The sequence below is a fragment of the Budorcas taxicolor genome, chromosome 2 (assembly GCF_023091745.1).
Source record: "Budorcas taxicolor isolate Tak-1 chromosome 2, Takin1.1, whole genome shotgun sequence".
NCBI classification, from domain to species: domain Eukaryota; kingdom Metazoa; phylum Chordata; class Mammalia; order Artiodactyla; family Bovidae; genus Budorcas; species Budorcas taxicolor.
In genome coordinates, this window is record NC_068911.1 from 100,849,783 (window position 1) to 100,874,570 (window position 24,788).

Sequence of the window (24,788 nt, forward strand, 5' to 3'; positions counted from 1 at the left end):
GCTAGAGAAATCATAGTTAATTTTAGCCTATCTCTAATTGTCAGGAAAAATAGCTTCTTTGGAATGATTGGGCTTGTATCTGTCCTGCTGCAAGCTTGTCTTTGCCCCAAAATGTGCAATAGTGACATGATTATGTGACAGCACTGTCTAGAACAAGTGTGCCAAAAATAAGGATGTTTCATGTTCTCATAGTATGTTTATGCCTGCATGAGGCATTAGATGATAAAGCTCATCCACGTATGGATTTTTCAGCAACATAAAGAATGCTTAACTAAATATATTTTTTTTCACTCTCTCATGGGTACCTCCATTCCTATTGTTAGAGTTTCATCCATACTGCTTAGGAATTTAGTCTTACTTTAAGTGCAAATATTTGTTAGCAAGTGTGAAATTGGCTACTCCAAAAAGAGCTGGATTTGTCAGCTTCTCTCTGAGTCACGGACTTCCCTGGTGGCTCAGACGGTAAAGTGTCTGTCTACAATGCGAGGGACCTGGGTTCAATCCCTGGGTTGGGAAGATTCCCTGGAGAAGGAAATGGCAACCCACTCCAGTACTCTTGCCTGGAAAACTTCATGGACGGAGGAGCTTGGTGCAGGCTACTGTCCATGGGGTCGCAAAGAGTCGGGCATGACTGAGCGACTTCACTTTCACTTTCTCTAAGTCACAGATTGAAAATGAAATTTTCACATGAAAATCCAGACTTCTGGCTACTCATGAAAAAATAGGACGGTGTAGCATTGCTGGGCTCACATCCCTGAACAGGCACAGTCCCAGGTGGGTGGCAGCTGCCACTTTGATATAAAACCCATGCTCTCAATTCACCAGTGTCCTCAAACTTTCTGTGTGCTTACATGAATAAGACAAGTATGTCTTATTCAGGAATGCCAGTGAGGTTTAGACTCTTGCTCTTGAGTTTGGAGGATGCCACCAATATCCACTGTATTGCACTGCCTCTTGTCTCTAATTCTGCACCTTAAGAGATTGGGTAAAATATAAATATTTTTGTGTTCTTTATAAAAACTAAAATCTATTTAAAATATAAGAATTAGATAATCATTTCTTTAAGAGATGAGTAATACCCATAGGTATTAAGTTTGCATAACTGCTTTAAATTGGAAATGTTTTTATTTCCCCAATGTTTTCTACATTATTTAATTTATTTCTTCTGCACGCTCAGTCACTTCAGTTATGTCCCGCTCTTTGTGACTCTATGAACTGGAGCTTGCCAGGCTCCTCTGTCCATGGGATTCTCCAGGCAAGAATACTGGAGTGGGTGGCTGTGCCCTCCTCCAGGTGATCTTCCCAACCCAGAGATCAAACCCTCATCCCCTGCATTGCAGTTGGATTTTTTACCGCTGAGCCACCTTGACATTTTAAGCTTATATCAAACTTACAAAATATTGAAAATTATCTTTTTATTTTAAAAGTATATCCCCATACCCTCTGTAAGCATGTCTATACCTTCAAAGTTAAGTTTGCAAGCTATTGAATTACTTGTATTGTCTCTCGAATTGACATGTCTCTTGTATTGACATGTTTATATTTTCTGTTTACAGTATTTTTGCTTGTTTTCAGCATTTCCTCTTTTTAGACTCTCTCTCAAAGGAAGAAAAGTTCTCTTTTTAGAATACTCTATTTATAAGCTTAGGTGATAACTACAAATTTAACTAATACAAGTAAAAGTATTTATTGTCATCATGAAAGAACTGTAAAAGAGCTTCAGTGGCAACTCCTTCCTTTATTTTCCAACCCTGTTACTCAAGACATTTCTGCTGCTATCTTTTTTTTTAATCTTTTTCATATTTTGGTTAGTATGTTATCAGAGATTGTTCTTAATGGAGCAAAATTATTTTTTCTCTCTGCATCTCTGCATTATCTACATCCATCTTGTACAACCAAACTATTTTAATGCACACATTCATTTAGTGTTTTACTTACTGGTGATAAAATATTAGACTGTTGCCAACCGGAGATCAAATTGCCAACATCCACTGGATCATCGAAAAAGCAAGAGAGTTCCAGAAAAATATCTATTTCTGCTTTATTGACTATGCCAAAGTTTTGATTATGTGGATCACAATAAACTGTGGAAAATTCTGAAAGAGATGGAAATACCAGACCATATGACCTGCCTCTTGAGAAACCTGTATGCAGGTGAGGATGTAACAGTTAGAACTGGACATGGAACAACAGACTGGTTCCAAATAGGAAAAGGAGTTCGTCAAGGCTGTATATTGTCACCCTGCTTATTTAACTTCTATGCAGAGTACATCATGAGAATCGCTGGGCTTGAGGAAGCACAAGCTGAAATCAGGATTGCCGGGAGAAATATCAATAACCTCAGATATGCAAATGACACCAACCTCAGGGCAGAAAATGAAGAACTAGAGCCTCTTGATGAAAGTGAAAGAGGAGAGTGAAAAAGTTGGCTTAAAGCTCAACATTCAGAAAACGAAGATCATGGCATCTTGTCCCATCACTTCATGGCAAATTATGGGGAAACAGTGGAAACAGTGGCTGACTTTAGTTTTTTGGGCTCCAAAATCACTGCAGATGGTGATTGCAGCCATGAAATTAAAAGACACTTACTACTATGAAGGAAAGTTAGGACCAAACTAGACAGCATATTAAAAAGCAGAGACATTACTTTGACAACAAACATCTGTCGAGTCAAGGCTATGGTTTTTCCAGTAGTCATGTATGGATGTTAGAGTTGGACAATAAAGAAAGCTGAGGAGTGCCAAAGAACTGATGCTTTTGAACTGTGTTGTTGGAGAAGACTCATGAGAGTCCCTTGAACGGCAAAGAGATCCAACCAGTTCACCCTAAAGGAGATCAGTCCTGGGTATTCACTAGAAGGACTGATGTTGAAGCTGAAGCTTCAATACTTTGGCCACCTTATTCAAAGAGCTGACTCATTTGAAAAGACCCTGATGCTGCAAAAGATTGAGGGCAGGAGGAGAATGGGACGACAGAGGATGAGATGGTTAGATGGCATCACCAACTCAATGGGCATGAGTTTGGGTAGGCTCAGCAGTTGGTGATGGACAGGGAGGCCTGGTGTGTTGCAGTTCATGGGATCGCGAAGAGTTGGAAGCAACTGAGCAACTGAACTGAACTGAACTGAATCACTAGTACTTAAGATGGTATGAATTTCAGACAATTGGTGTAGTTTGTGGAAATGAAGAGGGTATGAGGAAGATAAAGAAATCCATGTGGACCCTGGACATCTGTGTCTTTGGAGAGCATTTGTTAGTGGTGACCACTGAGTAAGGATGTAATGACCCAAGAAATTAAAGACAAGCTTTAAAGTTTTGACTATGGATTGCTTTTAACCACAATTTCATCATAGCATTATAGAAAGTTTCAAGGAGTTCTAGGGAGTAAAAACCTTTTTTTTTTTCCTCAAAGACTTTTCTACATATGTAGACTGAAGTAGAAAATATCAGTAATTGTCTCTCCACATTTTTTCCCAGCCAAAATAAATGAAAAGACAACGTCCTTGCCTTAATTATTTGGAAATTTTGTGCATAGTTAATTAGGAAAAATAATTTACTTTAATACCTTAAATTTTATTCTAACACCTTAATTTTATTGAATACAATAAAGAGAACTTGTTTTGCTACTTGTAGTAGCAATCTCATGAAGCTTTATAGCATAACATTATAACAACTGGTAGAACATTTTTACCCTATATATTCTAAAATATAGTTGTAGCTAAGATAGCTATAACTTAAATTCATACAACACATTTAGAAAATGTACATGGATTTCAGAAATGAAAATTAATCAAGTAGCTTTCCAATATGTTATCCAATTCAATTCTCGCAGTGTCTTTCATTCCAGTAAAATTGTATAAAGAAACAAACACAATTTTGTAAATTAATCATCTTGAATCAAAGGGTACAAATATTCAACCACAGAAATAAAAGAAGCAAGTAGGATTTTGATGAAACCAATTTTCAGCTCTGAAACCACTGGGATGACTCTAGCTTTTTGACATCATTTTGACCGTGCCCTTGACTGTTTTAATGTTCCTTGCATATGATTCTGAAACAAGAGTTGCACTGTTTTCTCTAGAGATTAAGAGTAAAACTGTAGTAAAATAACTAGTTTGTCTTGATAGATATGCCAGAATTCTAAGCTTCAATTCCTCTGCATCCACGGATTTAATTTATTATAGTTGACTTGCTAAATTTGGAACTGGATTTTCATTATCTAAATTGATTATTGTAAAGAATGGAATGGGGTAATTCTACCAAGACTGGAGATTATGGGTAAATCTTTGCTAAAGTGAGAAACAAGTTTCTGTCCATATCTTTCTTAAAGAGCTCTAATTTACCTATCTGCATTGCCAGTCCATCATAGAACCCTAACCCATACCTTATTCTTTCAATGAAAAGTGCTCTTGAGCAGAAAGAAGAACACAGCCTACTATTGAATTAATTAAGTGCTCTACAGAACTTGGAATATATTCAATTTATGTTTTAGAATCTTGATTGATTTTGCATAGATAACTTCTTAGATTGAATGCTTATGTGTAGTTAGGGAGTCCTCCAAATTATCATGAGCAAATATATATTTAATGCATGTTTTGAATCTGAGACTGAATGTTAGTTGCATTTTTTTAGCGTTTATAATCATTATTCTTGGTTAATGATGCCATCTGAAAGAAGTACATTATTTGTATTTATTCATCTGGGCATATCGGGGTTAGGCTATTTAGCGTTAACTTTATAATCTGGAACGGAAGAAAAAGATTGCTTCTTTTAAGAAAAATGAAAGCATAAGATTTGAGCCTATGATTTTCAACACCATCATCCTGAGAATTTAGCCTGACTACTAGAAGAAAAAAATCAGTTTTTGCCAGAACCTGCTCTGAGTTCCATACATAGGCGATTTTTATTCTTGGAGGTCACTGGAAAGAAGTAAAATCTGAATAGTAAAAATTTAGCCTTGGCCAGAGTTTTATTAAAAAGTGTGCATCTCTGATGCAGTGTTATTATAAAATTCTGAATTTTGAGAACAGATGTGGAAACTGAACTCAGATTTAGGAATTAACCACCCTTCCCCAAGGACTTTTCAAGTGGCTCAAGTGGGAATCCATCTGCCAATTCAAGAGTCACAGGAGATGCAGGTTCAATCACTCGTCAGGCAGATCTCCTGGAGGAGGAAATGGCAACCAACTCCTGTACTCTTGCCAGAATAATCCTGTGAACAGAGGAGCCTGATGGGCTCCCATCCATGGGGTTGAAAAGAGTTGGACACACTGAGCAACTGAGCACACATCCTTTCCCAAACCAAATCAAAGCAAACCACAGGAAAACAAAACAACAACAACAAAAAACAATTGCCTTGGAGATGCTAACCCTTACTTATAGGATTATAAGTACTCATAAGTGAAGTGAAGTCGCTCAGTTGTGTCCGACTCTTTGGACTCTTTGCGACCCCAGGGACTGTAGCCTACCAGGCTCCTCCCTCCATGGGATTCTCCAGGCAAGAGTACTGGAGTGGGTTGCCATTTCCTTCTCCAGGGGATCTTCCCGACCCAGGGATCGAACACAGGTCTCCTGAATTCCAGGCAGACACTTTAACCTCCGAGCCACCGGGAAAGGTGACTATACTTTCAGGGATCAAGTACTCATAAGCGACCCCTAAACCAATCTGTGACTTTAATGACAACTTCAGAGTAAATATTGATGTAAAAATCTTACATCAGATATAAAGAAATGGCAGATATCTCTGGGGCTTTGCCAAGTGTCTGTGATGTCAATTATTTTTAATATGAGTTTATATATTAATAAATCACACTAAACTGTGGAAAATTCTGAAAGAGATGGCAATACCAGACCACCTGACCTGCCTCTTGAGAAATCTGTATGCAGGTCAGGAAGCAACAGTTAGAACTGGACATGGAACAACAGACTGGTCCAATTAGGAAAAGGAGTACATCAAGGCTGTATATTGTCACCCTGCTTATTTAACTTCTATGCAGAGTACATCATGAGAAACACTGGACTGGGAGAAGCACAGGCTGGAATCAAGATTGCCGGGAGAAATATCAATAACCTCAGATATGCAGATGACACCATCCATATGGCATAAAGTGAAGAGGAGCTAAAAAGCCTCTTGATGAAAGTGAAAGAGAAGAGCGAAAAAGTTGGCTTAAAGCTCAACATTCAGAAAACGAAGATTATAGCATCTGGTCCCATCACTTCATGGGAAATAGATGGGGAAACAGTAGAAACAGTGTCAGACTTTATTTTTTGGGGCTCCAAACTCACTGCAGATGGTGACTGCAGCCATGAAATTAAAAGACACTTACTCCTTGGAAGGAAAGTTATGGCCAACCTAGATAGTATATTCAAAAGCAGAGATATTACTTTGCCGACTAAAGTCCGCCTAGTCAAGGCTATGGTTTTTCCAGTGGTCATGTATGGATGTGAGAGTTGGACTGTGAAGAAGGCTGAGCGCCAAAGAATTGATGCTTTTGAACTGTGGTGTTGGAGAAGACTCTTGAGAGTCCCCTGGACTACAAGGAGATCCAACCAGTCCATTCTGAAGGAGAGCAACCCTGGGATTTCTTTGGAAGGAATGATGCTAAAGCTGAAACTCCAGTACTTTGGCCACATCATGCGAAGAGTTGACTCATTGGAAAAGACTCTGATGCTGGGAGGGATTGGGGGCAGGAGGAGAAGGGGACGACAGAGGATGAGATGGCTGGATGGCATCACGGACTCGATGGACATGAGTCTGAGTGAACTCCGGGAGTTGGTGATGGACAGGGAGGCCTGGCATGCTGCGATTCATGGGGTCACAAAGAGTCGGACACGACTGAGCGACTGAACTGAACTGAACTCTAATTAATATTCAACCCTCAAAGTGAGTTAACACAATTGCCACCTTGATTCAAGTTTTGTTAGCCCATTGGGAAGGTAAATCTATGAGCCTTAACAATAGGTCAGAATTAAACCAACCCCTGGGCAATCATTTGAACAACTCAACAGCTAACAAGATTCTCAGATCCTAGTGAACAATCCTCAAATTAAACCAGTGAAACTGTGAAACAGCCAAAGGAACTGTGTTGTCCAAAAATCCATCAGCTGAATTCACGTTCAATTTTGTTACCTGCTAACAAATGCACTAACTATGAGTCTGAAAGGAAGAATTTCCTCACATTTCCACCATGTGGAATAAAAAGATGTTTACCAAGTTCCTCTTGGGTTAAATATTCACCTAAGTTTTAACTTTTAAATTTGAATATGGCACTGTATTGCCTAACAGGCTGCTTGAAGCATGAGAAAAACAGAGAATGTTAGTATGTTGTTGAACCAAAGGCTATTTAGGGAAAGTAAACTTTGTAAATCTTTTCTGACTTTCATCAGATGTCTATCAAAAGCTCTTAAATTATTGGGGATTGTCTACCTTTTCAATTTAGATGTATACTCTCATAATAGCATCAAATTAATATTAATCTAAAATGAAAATATTTTCCTTTATCTCTCTAAAAGAAAATTTTCCCATATTACTGACTATTTACTTAAACTGCTTTCTTTAAACACGCCAATAATTTTCCATTTGGAAAAATGCTCAAATAAACTATGCAACATCTTACATGTATGATATAGAGAAAATGTAAACATATGATGCTTTTACAAAGAATTGGTCACAGTTGTTTTTTATTATAAAACTGTAACTATTTAGATTCAAAGGGAAATATTGATTCTTATGAATTCCTAAAATATTGTAAGAGGATTTCTGTTAACTATTATTCAAATATATTCTTTTTTATTTTTAGGGATTAAACAATGTTATTGGTATAGACTTTGATTACAGAGAAGAATTTATCTATTGGATTGATTCCAGTCGACCCAATGGCAGTCGCATAAATAGAATGTGTTTAAATGGAAGTGATATTAAGGTATCTAGATATTACGATGATGAGATAATTCAATATTGTATTGGTATGCTTAAATTGAATAGAAAATGTTATTTGATGGTAATGACATGACTCATAGAATGTATTAGGTTGGTTTGAATTTCACATTTGTACAGTGTGTTAATATATACTTTAAATATGAAATTGGAGATTCTTATCAATGTTTCATTATAACATGATTGCTATAAGATAAAAATCAAATTGAGTAAATAAAATATGAAAACTTATATTCACAACCCTATAAAATGTGATGAATACTTTCAGCTTGAATGATTAGTGCCTGAGATTTAATTGTGTTGATTTATATAAAATAAAAAGTTGAGTTAGAGATTTTGTAATGAAAAAATAATTATTAGAATGTAGATTGAAATTATAGCACTATTATTTTGCTATAGAAGGAAACAGTTGAATACATTTGTGTATTAAAATTAAACACATATCACATTCTACATGTGAACTACTCTACTTGATACCATTTCTATGTTAATTTGTGTTTTAAAATAAAATCATTTGCACTGTATATAAGTAGTAAAATATTAAAAGAAGTTCAAATTCGATTACTTAAAAAATTTTGAAACCATTTATAATATTGCATAGAGAGCTTTGGTGGAAGCAATGAATTTTTAAAATATTAATGAAACCTTGAAATTATATGTATACTTATATATATATATATACACATATATATATAAAATGCCAAAATATCAGTAGGTTGCATAATTCAGAATAAATGTTATTGGTTTTTTATATACAGCATATTTGTGCATACATAGCCTATATCCTTATTATATTTGACATAGGTTGCAATTGAACATAACTGTTAAATGAATACATTTCTACTTCCCTTTGGTTAGGTTAAATATTTAATGTATATTTTTGCTTATATACTTTCTTTCTTTGTAATAGGTAGTTAAAGTAGGGCAAAGACAGTTGAGGGAGTGTTGAATTAATTGATATCTCCCCCAGAACCTGTTATTAATAGATAATATCAATTATTTTTTTGTGCTAGTATGTGTGTACCTCTACCTGTAATAGAATTTTTGCCCCAAATTTTGAGAGGATAAGTAAACTGGAATGAAAATGTAATAAACAACTGTGTAGCCATCCAACAACTTTCTATTTTGGTGTTTCTTTCATTAAACCGTTATGGAATTTCTAGGGGCCCGATTACATATTGAGTAATCTCACAAACAAATAAGTAATTTTATTAGGTAAGTTGTTCTATATGTTGTGCTTGTCTAAATTACATTTCAATGTTAAATACAATTATGTATCTCTAAAAAAATCAAGAAGTAATTGCTTTGTCCTTATTCTAGGCATTTAAAATGTTAACTTTTTAAATTCTTGTTTTGTTAGGTAGTGCATAACACAGCCGTCCCCAATGCACTTGCTGTCGATTGGATTGGAAAAAACCTCTATTGGTCTGACACAGAAAAAAGGATCATTGAAGTATCCAAACTTAATGGCTTATACCCTACTATACTTGTTAGCAAAAGGCTGAAGTTTCCCAGGGACCTGTCTTTAGATCCTCGTGCTGGGTTTGTAACAAACATTGAAAATCTTAAAGTTTAAGACTGTGGATTATGTTCAATATGGTAAATCCTGGTCTGTAGATTTTAACATGGGAACCAATGAAAAGTGAAAATGTGTAGAAGTTTTAATTGAGAAATCAAAAATACAAGTGTGACAATTACAGAGAAAGAGAAAATTAAAATGGAATTTTAGGGCAAGTATTTTTTAAGGTTTTAAACACAGCTCTTCTAATGAAACAGTAAGTGTATGAAATGAATAAACACAGTTTTATCCAATTATAATGCCTTTAAATGTTGGAGGAAAGAAAAGCAAAGATAAACTCTTGGAAACTGTTTTACAGCATTTGTAGTAGTCAAGAATGGAGGTATTGTAATTCCTGAACAACTTTACAGCAGCAGACATAAGTAGTATCTATGAATAATAAATAACGATGTATTATCCATGCATTCATAGGGAAAAGCATAGTGGGAATATCAGGGAAGATTGATATTAGTGTTGGGTTTTATTTGCATCTGTCTGTGAGAATGAAGAACAAGTCATCATAAGGATCAAGGACAGCTGGCTGGAGAATTTAGATGAGGGATGAACACACATTTAAGTGTCAAAGCTGCTTGCTAAAATTCTATAGTTTATGACCATTATCATTTACTTTCAATTATGTTATTTTGGTAGGTAGAGAAGGATATCATTCTCTTTTTTTAATACTATAATTTGAGTGATTACATACTCCAAATGATCTCTGTAGAAGTTCAACCTATTGAACATGTTTTTAAAATAACAAATTTAGAGAAAATTAGCTTTTTAAAAATATCACACATTTGCAATAAGCAAGTATTATACTAACTCTAGTGCTCTGAATTTTCTGCTGTCTTAATTAACTTCTCATTAAATTGTTCACCAAATCACTGCTTTTACCATATGTAATAATTAAATTTTACTTCTTGGTAATATAATGTATCTCTATTTTACTGTCTCATATTTATAATTGACAAAGTGATCATATTATAGTGTGCATGGAGCTTAATTTTAAATATTAATTTGGGTAAAAGCAATGCCTAATGGGGAAGACTTGTAAATACTACAAACTGTTTCCAAGGTAGTGGTACAAGTTTTAACTTTTCACTATATAATTATGTGGACTATTTTGTTACCTTTTAAAATAATTTCTTTACCATAGTAACAAAAGAGTATCAATTCTATTTTAAATGAAACAGAGTCACAGTGGAGTCTGTTTCTATAGATATTACAAGAAATAATGGTCAGATACTGTTTGGCTATCATCATCATTCATTCCAAAGAATATGCATATTTGAGTCATTTGGTATTTTATCAGAAGATATTTTAGTTTGTCCATTGTCCTTTTATTCAAATCAGTATGTCTGTCTTAGCTCTCATCTCATAATTTTCAAGATGCTTTATTTTCCAAATAAAAGAAGCAGTATTTGTTAATAACAGTATTTTGAAATTTCCTATTTATAAAGCAAACTGTATCCTACCCTAGTGAACACAGCTGAATCTAGCATTAAGGTTTATTTCTCCCAGGTGAGCGTTATTAACACATAAACTGATGCATTCTGAACTTATCAATATAAACCTGCCAAAAGTGTCAATTAAGATGGTAAAATATTAAATTATTGCAGATACTATGAAAGACTCCTTTGATTCCATTTTAAATAATATTTGAAGTATGATATGGAATCCCAGATTATAAACCAAGAAACAGAAAAATCAGGTATTTTTATGAAATGATTAAAGCCATATAACAACAAATAAACAGAGATTCTAAGAGATAAAATTTAATGACACCTTTTGGTTCCCCAGAGTGAGACAATAGGGCAACTTGGATTTTAGGTTATATGAGATGAGCTTCAGGATGGAAATGCCATAGCTGTCTAAATTATTATACAATATTGCTCCAAAAATGACAGCTTAAATTCTGAGTATTCAATAAAGGTGGAATTGTTGCTATCATGATTTGCATATGTTTTGAATATACCACTACTACTACTGACATCTGTTTTCTTGAGAAGTGTAATCTCTGTTCTAATATTTAGTGAATAGAGCAAGGATTATTTAGGGAAGATAAAGATCATTGGAATGTCTAATCTAATAAAGCATCTATAAACATTTAAAAGGTAGCTTGGGGATACTTTCTTATAATGGTAGTACGTCAATGGTCTCATTTTGGATATGTTGGTTAGTAAGAATGGAAAAGAAAATATAAGTAGACAGATCATCTTTCTGGTTATTATGTTAAAATGCAGCTGATATCCAATTATCCCAATTATTCTATCATTGATTGGGAATCAGTGTACTAGCTTAATCATAAATTTGGGGTGATTAATATCATATATATTTAGTGTTTATCAACAGTAATTTATACAGAAGAGATATAGATGTGTTTTAAAGTAGAAATAGAAAATACAAAACTGTGCTGAGCATAGTTATTGTTCAGTCACTCAGTCATGTCCAACTCTTTGCAACTCCATGGACTGCAGCACATCAGGCTTCCCTCTCCTTCACCATCTCCCAGAGCTTATTAAAACTCAAGTCCATTGAATCAGTGATACTATCCAACCATCTCATCCTCTGTTGTCCCCTTCTCCTCCTGCCTTCAATCTTTCCCAGCATCAGGGTCTTTTCTAATGAGTCAGCTCTTCGAATTAAGTGGCCGAAGTATTAGAGTTTCAGCTTCAGCATCAGTCCTTCCAATGAATATTCAGGATTGAACTCCTTTAGGATGGTCTGGTTTGATTTCCTTGCAGTCCAAGGGACTCTCAAGCCTCTTCTTCAACACCACAGTTCAAAAGCATCCAATCTTCAGTGCTCAGCATTCTTATGGTCCAACTCTCATAGTCAAAAACCATAGCTTTGACTAGACAGAACTTTGTTGGCAAAGTAATGTCTCTGCTTTTTAATATGCTGTTAGATTTGTCATAGTTTTTCTTCCAAGGAGCAAGTGCTTAAAAATTCCGTGGCTGCAGTAAACATCTGCAGTGATTTTGGAGCCCAAGAAAATAAAGTCTGTTACTGTTTCCATTGTTTCTCCATTTATTTGCCATGAAATAATGAGACCAAATGCCATGATCTTATTTTTTTGAATGCTGAGTTTTAAGCCAGATTTTTCACTCTCCTTTTTCACTTTGATCAAGAGACCCTTTAGTTGCTCTTCACTTTTTGCCATAATGGTGGTGTCATCTTCATATCTGAAGTTATTGATAGTTCTTCCCACAATCTTGATTCCAGCTGTGCTTCATCTAACCCAGTATTTCTCATGATGTATACTGTATATAAGTTAAATAAGCAGGGAGACAATATACAGCCTTGACATACTCCTTTCTCAGTTTGCAACCAGTCCGTTATTCCATGCCTGATTCTAACTGTTGTTTCTTGACCTGTATACAGGTTTCTCAGGAAGCAGGTAAGGTGGTCTGGTATTCCCATCTCTTTAAGAATTTTCCACAGTTTGTTGAGATCCACACAGTCAAAGGCTTTGGCGTAGTCAATAAAGAGAAGTAGATTTTTTTTTTCTGTAACTTTCTTGCTTTTTCTATGATTCAATGAATTTTGGCAGTTTGATCTCAGTTCTTCTACATCCCCTGCCTTTTCTAAATCTGGGCTTGAACATCTGGAAGTTTCAGTTCACTTACTGTTGAAATCTGACTTGGAGAATTTTGAGCATTACCTTTCTAGCATGTGAAATGAGTGCAATTGTGTGGCAGTTTTAACATTCATTGGCATTGCCTTTCTTTGGGATTAGAATGAGCATACTTTTATCTTTAAAATGTCACTTCAACATAACAAAAATTAACTGTCATAGACATTAAATTGAATGTATGTTATGACTGGTTAACAGAAAATAAATTCATCTGCTCATTCATTTAGTCAACTCTTATTTTTCTAGTATATATCTGGCACTCTTCTAGGTATAGTATAAAATAAAAGATACAACCTCTGTTTCAAAGTACTGGTTGAGTTAGTAGGCAGATGAGCAAATAATTATCATACAATGCAGTACCTCTAATGTGGAGAAAACAGAACATGTATCTGTCTCAACTGGAATCAGTGAGATTTTCTTGGAAAAGACTGATGAAGTATGAATTAGCCAGGTTATATTGTCTACTTCAGAGCAGAACGCAATTCAGGCAAAAAAAAGTGTTATGGAAAAGTAAAGACATATAGGAGAGCATGGCATATTCAAAGAGTTGAAAAAATCTCATACAAAGGGAGCAAATTAACTATATATAATTGTGGAACTTTGATGCCAGTTTACAGAGTAAAAAGGAGCTAGGAATAAATCAAAATGTAATGCAACACAACAACAACAATGAAACAAACCTTACAAGACTTGTGGCTTGGGCAAGGCAGGTAAACAGAAAAATGACTTCCTCAGAATAGGAGGAACATAGGAAAAGGGGCAGATATAAGAAAGTGGGATCACCTATTGGGAGTTGGAGTTCCAAATACTAATAATAATAATGATAATAATGATTACTACCACTTCTATAGTATTTTACAAATTAGAAAAATCTGTCTGTGTTATATCACTTTAGATGCTTATATTGCTTTCATAGAATCTCTGAAAAGACATGATTGTTTTTATTATTATATTTTTAGTACAAAGAAGAACAGGTTTCCTTGGTGGCTCAGAGAGTAAAGTATCTGTCCGCCATGTAAAAGACCTGAGTTTGATTCCTGGGTTGGTAATTTCCCCAAGAGAAGGAAATGGTTACCCGCTCCAGTATTCTTGCCTGGAGAATTCCATGGACACAGGAACACTGTGGGCTACAGTCCATGGGGTCACAAAGAGTCGGACATATCTGAGCAACGAACACACACACTCACAAAGAATATTCAGCCAAAATGACTAAGTGATTTTCTCAGGATCATCTAGGTGATATGATATTAAACTAGGAATTTAATTCAGTTTCCAAGATTTGGTCAGCTCTTTTCTCTATTGCATCACATTAGAGTTTACAGTAACAAAATTACCTTGACCCATGCGCAGCTTTTCCAAGAGTCATTCAAACAAGGCATAGAAAACAAAAATTTTTCCTATTTTGACAATTTGCCTTTAACAGAATTTAGATTACTATAGATAGTATGAGTTATTTGGGAAATTAAAGAAACTGCATAATAATTACAAGCATGCCTAATTTTTAAATTGGAGTTCCCAGGTGGTTCAGTGATAAGGAATCTGCCTGCCAATACAGGAGATGTCAGATACCCGGGTTCAACCCTAGGGCTGGGAAGATCCCCTGGAGGAGAAAATCGCAGTGCACTCCGGTTTTCTTGCCTGGAGAATTCCATGGACAGAGGAGCCTGGCAGGCAATAGTCCATGCAGTGGCAAAGAGTCAGACACAATGAGCACAAATGAGCTTTCACAAGCACAGGATTTACTGCGCATCTCTCTTTATGGGTGGTCAACTTCTGATGGCTTAATTTCATTACCTTTTCCATACTTAAGCCTCATTAGTATAGATTTAAGCTTCTCAGTAAGTCTATACTAGACATTCTTGTCATTTTACATCTAAAATGCAACCTGTTAAATATTATCCAAGTGTAAAATTTATTGTAAATAATTAGAGGTGAAAACCAAAAAATGCTTCAAAATGCTTTTCTCTGTGAGGAGAAATTATTATTATTATCCCTTTTGAACATATAAATAAATCCAGGCTTGGGGTAGTTAACTAAAGTGCCCAATTCACATGGTGTCCAATAGACCTGATATTTGAAGTCAATAATCTGTTTCCAGGATTTTTATTTTTTGGTTTTTAGACTCTGCATAATGTTGATTAGAAAAAAAAATGACAAAACAACATTATTCATGGAATATGAACTTTATCTTAAATATAAAAATGCTTTTTTAAAAAAAGTCTGTAAATCTTGAGACCTGAGCCCTTGTTCTAGCTATCACTATTGTAACAGACTAGAACAAAGCTCATAATATTTTACAGTTTCAGTTTATAATGAAGTGAAGGCCTGAAGCTATGTGATATTCAAGACCTGTTGCAGCATTAAAATCTTTAAATTATACTTTATTCTAAATTCTGAAAAAGGAGAAAGATCATTGCTATCAAGAAATTTGTAAGGTTGTTTTGAAGATAAGATTTATGCTCAAAGAGCTACCAGTGAGAATAAGATTTTTCATGTCATTTTCCATTTAGGTAAAGTTGTCCTTCCTTCATTGGTGCCTCCATGGTAAAAAAAACCTTTTATCCTAATAGTCTTTAAATTTTTTATTTTAACCTTCACCTCTATTGTATTCATTGAGAGATCTTTGATGGCAAAAAATATATGTTTACCTCTGTGTTCTCAGTGCTAAGTAATGTTTGATATATTCTGCTCAGTGAATCACTGTTTCAAGACACGTTTTTCGGTCCACTTAAGAATGGCTTGGGGATTTATCAGAGATGCCCCACCAACTGATTTATTGAGTTAGATTCTCTGATCTGAACCACAAGAACCTGTGTCATTACTGCTTTGTGGGTTCCTGTGTGCATGATATATGTGTTGTTCAATTATACAGATGATAAAGAAATTCTGTAGACCAGAAAGAGCTAAAGCAGAGTCCCGTAAAGTTTGTTTCCTGCAACCTGCTCTAGGAAAATAAATGGTATTACCAAAAACTATGTGATAAAAAAGGATACCATAGCTCTATCTTAGACGATCATTATATGTGTACAATATTAACAGCTTTGAGAAGTCCTATAATTAAAAAGAGGATGCTTACTTTGCTTAACAAAACCATTTTTCAAATATATAATTTTATAACATACCTTGAAAAACGTGAACTGACACAAATCAGAGAAAAATTTGTGGAGAACAGAGGAGACAATATAAGTTATGTCTGAATGAAAATATCTATATAATTGAAGAGACAGGAGCAAGGCAGATGATATGATGAAAGCACAGAAGTAAAAATTATAGGCCTATAAATACTGCAAGTAGGGCTCAGTTCACACATTTCAAAGTGGAAAGTCATTTGTAGAAGTCTGTTTGTGCCTCATAATGAAAAATTTGAACATCAAGGAGAGAATTTCAAGCCTCAGACTCTTACTGAACTTATTGAGGGTAATGTAAGAGGTGTTGGGCTCCATAAAGTATGTTCTTCCTCTTCTTTCTGGAATCTTGGTTCAAGATGGTGATAATATTAGCCAAATAAAAGGTTCAGAATACAAACAAAAATTTAGATTTGCTATTACACAGAGGTTAAATTATTTGAAATTCATAATTTACTGTGTTGTTGCTGTTATTTGGTTGCTAAATCATGTCCAACTCTTTTTGACCCCCTGGACTATAGTCCACAGTGCTTCTCAGTCCATGGAATTTCCCAAGTAAGAATGCTGGAGTGATTTACCATTTCCTTCACCAGGGGACTTTCCAACCAAGGGATCAAACCTATGTCTCCTGACAGGTGGATTCTTTACCACTGAATCGCCAGGGAAACCCCATAATTTAGTGACCTCAAAAACTTTATATTCATCTCCAAAAATTTGTAATACTTTGTTGACAGCATTTAATGGAGGAAATTATTTTTCACTTTTGTAATTCCCTTAATTTTATATGATTTTAATTAATTTAAAGAATCACAATTAGCTAGTGGCTACCACATTGAACAATGAACATCCAAGAAAATACAATCTACTCCTCCATAATTCATTTTGAATTATTCATAGGTAAAACAAAAGAAAAAATACATCTAGGTTGTTTTATTCCTCTAACATTATAGATGCATTTTGAAAGTTTACATCTTTCATTTTGGACATCTGTAATTTGTTAACAGTTCCTGAAATGTTATATACATGAGTTGTTTGCTAAAGGAAACATGCTTAAAATTATCTGGGTATTTCAAAGTATGCTACATATTTAAAAAAAAATCATAGCAAAAGTTTGCACTACAGTATGCTTTTGCAAACTACAATTTAGAGACCTAAGAATTAATTTGGGAATAGCTGAGTAAATAAGAGAAATACTATATGGTGTTTTATTCCCTGAGTGATTGTAAATAATATGCCTGCTGATTTTCTTTTCTAGGTATTTGTATTGGATTGACTGCTGTGAGTACCCTCACATTGGCCGTGTTGGAATGGATGGAACCAATCAGAGTGTTGTCATAGAAACCAAGATTTCTAGACCTATGGCACTAACAATAGATTATGTCAACCATAGACTTTACTGGGCTGATGAAAATCATATTGAGTTTAGCAACATGGATGGATCTCACAGACACAAAGGTTAGTCCAGTAGCACAAATGACTCAGTATTTCACCAGTTCATAAAATACTCATTTAGAAAAAAAAAATATATATATATAGTTTTTTATATACTTTCATCAAATACATTTCTTAATTTAATATTACATTATTATATTCCTTTGTGACAATGTTGGTTAATAAGAACTAGATCTGTTTATTTAGAACTTCTATAATCATGCATAAAAATCATTAACATTGTCAATGTCTTCTCTAATTGCATTTTTCTAAATAGTTTTTATAGCAAGTAGATGATACTTTTATAAGTTAATATATACATATATCCCAATGGAATTGAAGCAGAAGAATAGTTGTTTGTAAAAATGAGGTTATTATTACAATCTGGTAGGTTTTGTTTTTAAATACTAAGTTAAAACTCTTTAAAGACAATGAAACAGTATCATTTACTTTATGAAACAGATTACATACATGATTACATTTATTGTTATTTAATCAACAACATCAACAAAAAGTAATATTAAAAATAGCTTTCAAGTTAGAGTAACATTTAGGAAATTATTAGAATATGAAAAAATATGAAATAATACACATACTTTATTTTTCCACTTTTTGTAACTCTGAGTAGATTATAAGACTCTAAACATAAAACAAATGAAGAAAGCAATTTGATATGAGGGTGAATTAGGGATGAGCAAAAGGTCTTAGAGGGAAAAATATCTGAGGATAAATGAATTAAGAGCAGAAGAGGACATAATACAAAAGAACAGTATCAGATGAAGATGACACAAATTCAACAGAAACCACAAACAATTCAAATGAACAACTCAAAATATTTTAGATGCAGATGGCTCTTTATAGATTAAATTTTCCCCACAATGAAGATTAATCTCTTTAATATCTAGTGACCTAATGTCACCTTTGTTATTAGATGTTTTCATCTTCAGATATCTTGTAAAGTACAAGTTGCAACCCCATGGACTGCAGTCCACCAGACTCCTTTGTCCATGGGGATTCTCCAAGCAAGACCACTGGAGTGGATAGCTATGCCCTCCTCCAGGGGATCTTCCCAACCCAGGGATTGAACCCAGATCTCCTGCATTGCAGGTGAACTCTTTACCAGCTGAACCACCAGGGAAGCTAATTTTCAGTGGGAGGTTCCAAGCAAAGCCTATACATTTATATGGCTTCTCTTAAGAGACTGCTTTCTTCTCTGGCAGTAAGCTTAGATCAAAACATCTGGAAGAAGAAAAGAGATGTTGAGAAAGAGAGGATTTTTTATAATTTAATACTGTCAGATGAGGCTCTGCAAATTTATGCCAGTGTGGAGAAGGATGAAGCAACCAAGTTTTAAAAAACAAAAAATTTTAAGTAGGAAGAAGCCAGTGGAATTAGGGGATTAAGAAGTACAAACTCCTATGTATAAAATAGAATATCTACAAAGATATAGTTTATAGCACAGGGAATATAGCCAATATTTTATAACAACTTTAAAAGCATAATCTATAAAATATTGAATCACTCTGTTGTATACCTGAACCAAGTATAATATTGTGAATCAATTATACCATATAAAAAACAAATTTAAAAAATAAATAGTAAAGGAGATTTATATCACTGAAATCACATCACTTCATAATTCTGCCCAAGTTATTTCTCAGTTGTTGTTTAAGCAAATATGTCCTCCTAACTAAACATACTAACAGAAAGTGCTTAGAGGTGCTTTTTTAAGTGTGGAACATTGAAGTATGACAAGTGTATTTGGATGAGTCATTTATTGAGGTGTTGGCATTCCAATTACAGAGATAAAGAAACTCATCAGGATGCAATTGGAATGAAGAGTTATTTAAAGATCACTTTAGGGTTTTAATTACAGCAAAAGTAATGTTGACAAATCAAAATTACACTTAGCATTCAGCAGTTATATCTCCTCTGAAGAATCAATAATGAAATGTTCTGCAACATTCGTAGATGATATAATTGAAAGTTTTATTGTAGCAATAAGTGATTTCCCCACGTAACCATTTTTAGCATGTACAGAAAGCACTAAGTTGTTATGAATGTAGTTCTTTGTGCTAAAATTTCAATGTACAATAAAATTTAAACACTTTTTGGTTAGATAGGTGAATATTTAAAATATATTCTAGCATCAAATATTTGCCTATTTTTATTTGAGACTTTTGTTTGAATAACAAAAAACTGTAGTTAAATTATCTATTAGAAACTGTTGATTTTATCCCTGCCCCATTATTTTAAAATTATGTCAGATATGTGGATAATTAATGCTTTGAAAACTTGAAACAAATGTGTGTAAATGAAGTATCTTTCAATCATAGTCTTGTGATGGCTTTGGTAGATGGACATACACAGTAAGAAGAAGTGAAACTAAATTTACTAAAGAGTAAAATATTTGACTGAAAGATATTCAGATATGATTATATTAACATTTAAAAATTCAACTTTTGAAAATCCCTTGAGGCTCAAGGTAGAGAGAAAAGGAAAGTAAAATTAGTTGCGGTTTTCAGAAATATTTCCTCCTGAAGGCTTTCTCAGAAAGACTAATGAAAAATTCATTAAGTGTCTTATTAGGCATCTGCCAATATCTGAATGCAAGCCAAAATTACATGGTAGTTACTAACAAGTTACTAATTGTAGACAGCCTGAATTATGCCATCTCCATAGCCAATGAAAAAACGTCAATCATTTACAGTGTTTGTAAAGAGGAATAGGATTTTTCGACTCCTTGAATTTGTCCCCTAAAGACATCAGAAACACTGTGGTTTTCTGTTTGTATATTTAGAGTTGGAAAATGAGACTTTTATAACAAGAATAAGTTTTGTGTTAGGTTGGTCACTGACCTCTCTTCTCTCTTAACAGACTAGTATTATCACTCCCATTTATTCTTTTTATTAAAACTACAGCCAGAGCTCATCAAAGAATGGGATATGTCAGTTATATGAAAGTAATCTTAGCATAAAAAGGGTGTATAAAAATTTCATACTCACTATTTTTTATGTCAAATTTTAATATTGGAGAAAAACTAAACCATGGTCACTTTACAGTTTAGATGGTTTTTCCTCCAAAACATGTCCTGGTTTAAACCATACAGCATTTCCATAAATAAAGCATCATTTTATTATTATTTATCAGCCTAAGAATTTCTGAAAGTTCTGCATTCTGTGTCCTAAGTGATAGATCAGATTACCTCCAGGAGACATGTGACTTGCAGTTTGCTTAAGAATCTGCATCCATTTTTCTCTGCCATCTCTTCTAACCTAACCCACCTTCTTAACAAGTCCAAACACTAAGTCATAATTTTTTTTTTTTAAGAGAGAATTTGCTCTCCTGGGAACATTTAAGTGTAGTCTTAGTCCCGTGTATCTTTCCCTAATTCTTGTGTGGATTATTCTATTGGTTTTTGCTTCAATAATTGCATAATGAAATGATATAATAATACTGTAGAATAGTATGCATACTACTGGATAATTGAGACAGTTTATTTTAAATCAAATTTTCATTGTTCATTTTTAAAATTTCTCCGATTTTCTTTTTGTTGTTGTTAGATCTGCCCATTCATTCATTCAATAAACGTTTACAATTGTTTCTTTCCATGCCATGTATTATATCAGACCCTGGAGTTACAAAGATGAATAAGTTCCTGTCTTCAAAGAACCTGTTTAGTTGTTGGGGGAGACTGATATGCAGATAACAACATATATCAGATTGGGATTAGAGGTATATGTACAATATTGCCAAAATTCAGGTTGGAGTAAGGAAGTGTTTGGTGAAGTGATGGGATCTTTGAAAAGTCTCAAAGATGGAGGACAAGCTCTCCATATGGAGAAATGTAGGGAGGATTCATCACACAGAGGGAACAGCATGTGCAAAGATAAAATAGAGTCTTGAAGCAGCAAGGGGTTTACATAATTTGTAAGCTAGAAGTCATATAAGAAGAAAATAATGACACTAGATGAATAAGGGCAAATTGCTGCCAGATTGTGACAGTCCTTGTATGCTAGGTAATTTGGAATTTATCCTTTAGGTCATAGTGAGCCATTGATGGCATTTAGTTGATAGGATGTCATTATTACATTTGACAACCACATGAAAAATGAAAGACCCTGGAAGGGCAACCAATTTAGAGGCTGTTAAAATATTTTAGGAGAAAACATTTGAAGTGATTATAGCTGTGGGAATGGGGATAAAGTGTTGCATTCAGCCGTTATTTAGCAGAATAAGGAGGACAGATCTGTAAAGCTAAAATAGCAAAAATATTGGTGGTTGAGTTGCAAACATGAAGCGAATGATTTGTATTTTTATCTACTTAACCAGGGGGAAATACCTTACAGTTAGAAAACTTAGTAATTTCACATATATTTCTACATTTTTTAAAGAAATAAAAGGCACCAAACTAAGTATAATTAGAGATTCTTCTTAAAAAGCTTTGACATAATGAGAGGTACATTTATTTAACAGAAGGGTCAACATCAAAGAAATTCTGACAATTTACCTAGAAGAAACATTGCAAATGAGTGAATCTCTCTCCTCCTACTATCCCTTGATATATAAAATACGTCCAGTGAGAAACTTGCCCATTTCAGTGTTTTCCAGATTGAAATGCTGTTTTTAAGTTTAAATCTGTCTTTATACAAAAACAGAGAGATTTTAAATATATTCTAATCACAGTGATTCTAAATAATATCATTCTTATAGATCTATATTTTGGGGACTGATTTCTTACCACTCCCAAACCATAATCCTCCCCTGAGAATTTTAGGCTTTGACACTTGATAAGGAAGTTCTAAAACTTTATTGGAGCACAAATCTTTGGGTTTGAGTCTCAAACTGGAGAAGAAAAACCCTTAGTACCCTTTAAATGTTGGAAAACCTAAGGATGCAGGTGGGTTGGGGTGGGATCCACTGCTAGAAAACTCTTTCACCCTAAAATGTGTGTGTTGCTTCACTGGGTCTCAGTTGCCTCATCCATAGAAATAAGGGTATTTGGGGAAATGGCATCAAAGGGGAATTCCAGAACTAAAGTCCTAAGCCTCCAGTTAGGTGGATCACTTTAGAATTTTTGCCAAATTATAAAGTTTTAATTTCAGGTTAGTCTTCAAGTTAAGCCTGACAGGGGTTGAAAGTCTGTAATAATCAGATGTATTTCCTTAATTAAAATCTCAAATTGCCTATCCAATACTCAGTTTTCTCTGAGTGTTACTGCAAAAGTTATTAACATCTTTTAAAGATGTTATTTATGACCTTATGAAACTGATAAGAGAGGTGAATACTTATGTTCTTGATAATGATGTTGTATTGGATGTTTTGCATGTACTATTTATTAACATCATTATTGCTTTTCTGTGGAAATTTTCTTGACTTAATACTGTTGTTCCAAGAGATGGAACGAACCCCTTATAAACTCATACTTTATCAGAAGCCTACCATGTTCAAGAAACTGCTAGATATAATAACACATGCTTTTTTAGTCATTCCATCAATTGAGCACTATGTGTCATTAAAGTCATTTTGCAGCAAGGAAATGGGTTTACAGAGATTAAGTAATTTGTCCAAAGTCAAAGAGCTTGTCCTTCGAATTTGAACCCAGATCTAACTGGTACCAAAACCTCTCATACAGGTCCCCCCTTGTCTTCAAAAAGTTGGCTGATAGATTTTTTGTCTGCTTGCTATAGTTTCTAATAGCAACAGTTACAGCATAAATGCACTGTTATACAAATAACAGTATATCCATACTTAAATTCTTTCAGACTGATGTACAAAGTAGACATAGATAAGTTACAAAACATTTGAGAAATTAGCAAACAAAAAATTAAGCCATCAGAACATAACTATTCTAAATGAAAGTGTTCAGTTCAGTTCAGTTCATTTCAGTCACTCAGTTGTGTCCGACTATTTACGATCCCATGAATCGCAGCACACTAGGCCTCCCTGTCCATCACCAGCTCCGGGAGATCACTCAGACTCATGTCCATCGAGTCAGTGATGTCATCCAGCCATCTCATCCTCTGTCGTCCCCTTCTCCTCCAGTCCCCAATCCCTCCCAGCATCAGAGTCTTTTCCAATGAGTCAACTCTTCGCATGAGGTGGCCAAAGAACTGGAGTTTCAGCTTCAGCATCATTCCTTCCAATGAACACCCAGGACTGATCTCCTTTAGAATGGACTGGTTGGATCTCCTTGCAGTCGAAGGGACTCTCAAGAGTCTTCTCCAACACCACAGTTCAAAAGCATCAATTCTTCGGCGCTCAGCCTTCTTCACATTCCAACTCTTATCCATACATGACCACTGGAAAAACCACAGCCTTGACTAGACGGACCTTTGTTGGCAAAGTAATGTCTCTGCTTTTGAATATGCTGTCTAGGTTGGTCATAACTTTCCTTCCAAGGAGTAAGTGTCTTTTAATGTCATGGCTGCAGTCACCATCTGCAGTGAGTTTGGAGCCCCCCAAAATAAAGTCTGACACTGTTTCCACTGTTTCCCCATCTATTTCCCATGTAGTGATGGGACCAGATGAAATGATCTTCGTTTTCTGAATGTTGAGCTTTAAGCCAACTTTTTCACTCTCCTCTTTCACTTTCATCAAGAGGCTTTTGAGTTCCTCTTCACTTCCTCCCATAAGGGTGGTGTCATCTGCGTATCTGAGGTTATTGATATTTCTCCCAACAATCTTAATTCCAGCTTCTGCTTCTTCCAGCCTAGCGTTTCTCATGATGTACTCTGCATATAAGTTAAATAAGCAGGGTGACAATATATAGCCTTGACGTACTCCTTTTCCTATTTGGAACCAGTCTGTTTTTCCATGTCCAGTTCTAACTGTTGCTTCCTGACCTGCATATAGGTTTCTCAAATGAAAGTGTAAGTTTTGTTCAATCTAATTTTTGTATATTTATTTAGAGGGGTGAAGAAAGCAGTCATATTGTTAATAAGGTACACCTTGCTTTACATAGGGACATTTTGATTTTACTGTTTGCTGTTTCCAAACTAACTGGGAAAACTTCTAAATCTTATTTGAAAATTTATGTTATACAATTCTGAAATTTGAACACAGCAAAGATCTTTTGTCGTTAATTTTATGTGTTGAAAGA

At 34.6% G+C, this 24,788-nt stretch overlaps 1 protein-coding gene across 1 annotated transcript in view; it reads left to right on the plus strand.

Moving 5' to 3' along the window:
• The window catches only part of LRP1B (LDL receptor related protein 1B), a 1,834,206-nt gene that overhangs the window by 1,529,991 nt on the left and 279,427 nt on the right, over positions 1-24,788 (plus strand). The window contains exons 58-60 of the mRNA XM_052653145.1: positions 7,799-7,921; positions 9,296-9,477; positions 17,511-17,710. Of these exons, the coding sequence (XP_052509105.1) occupies positions 7,799-7,921; positions 9,296-9,477; positions 17,511-17,710 (505 nt within the window). The remainder of the gene's footprint in view (positions 1-7,798; positions 7,922-9,295; positions 9,478-17,510; positions 17,711-24,788) is intronic.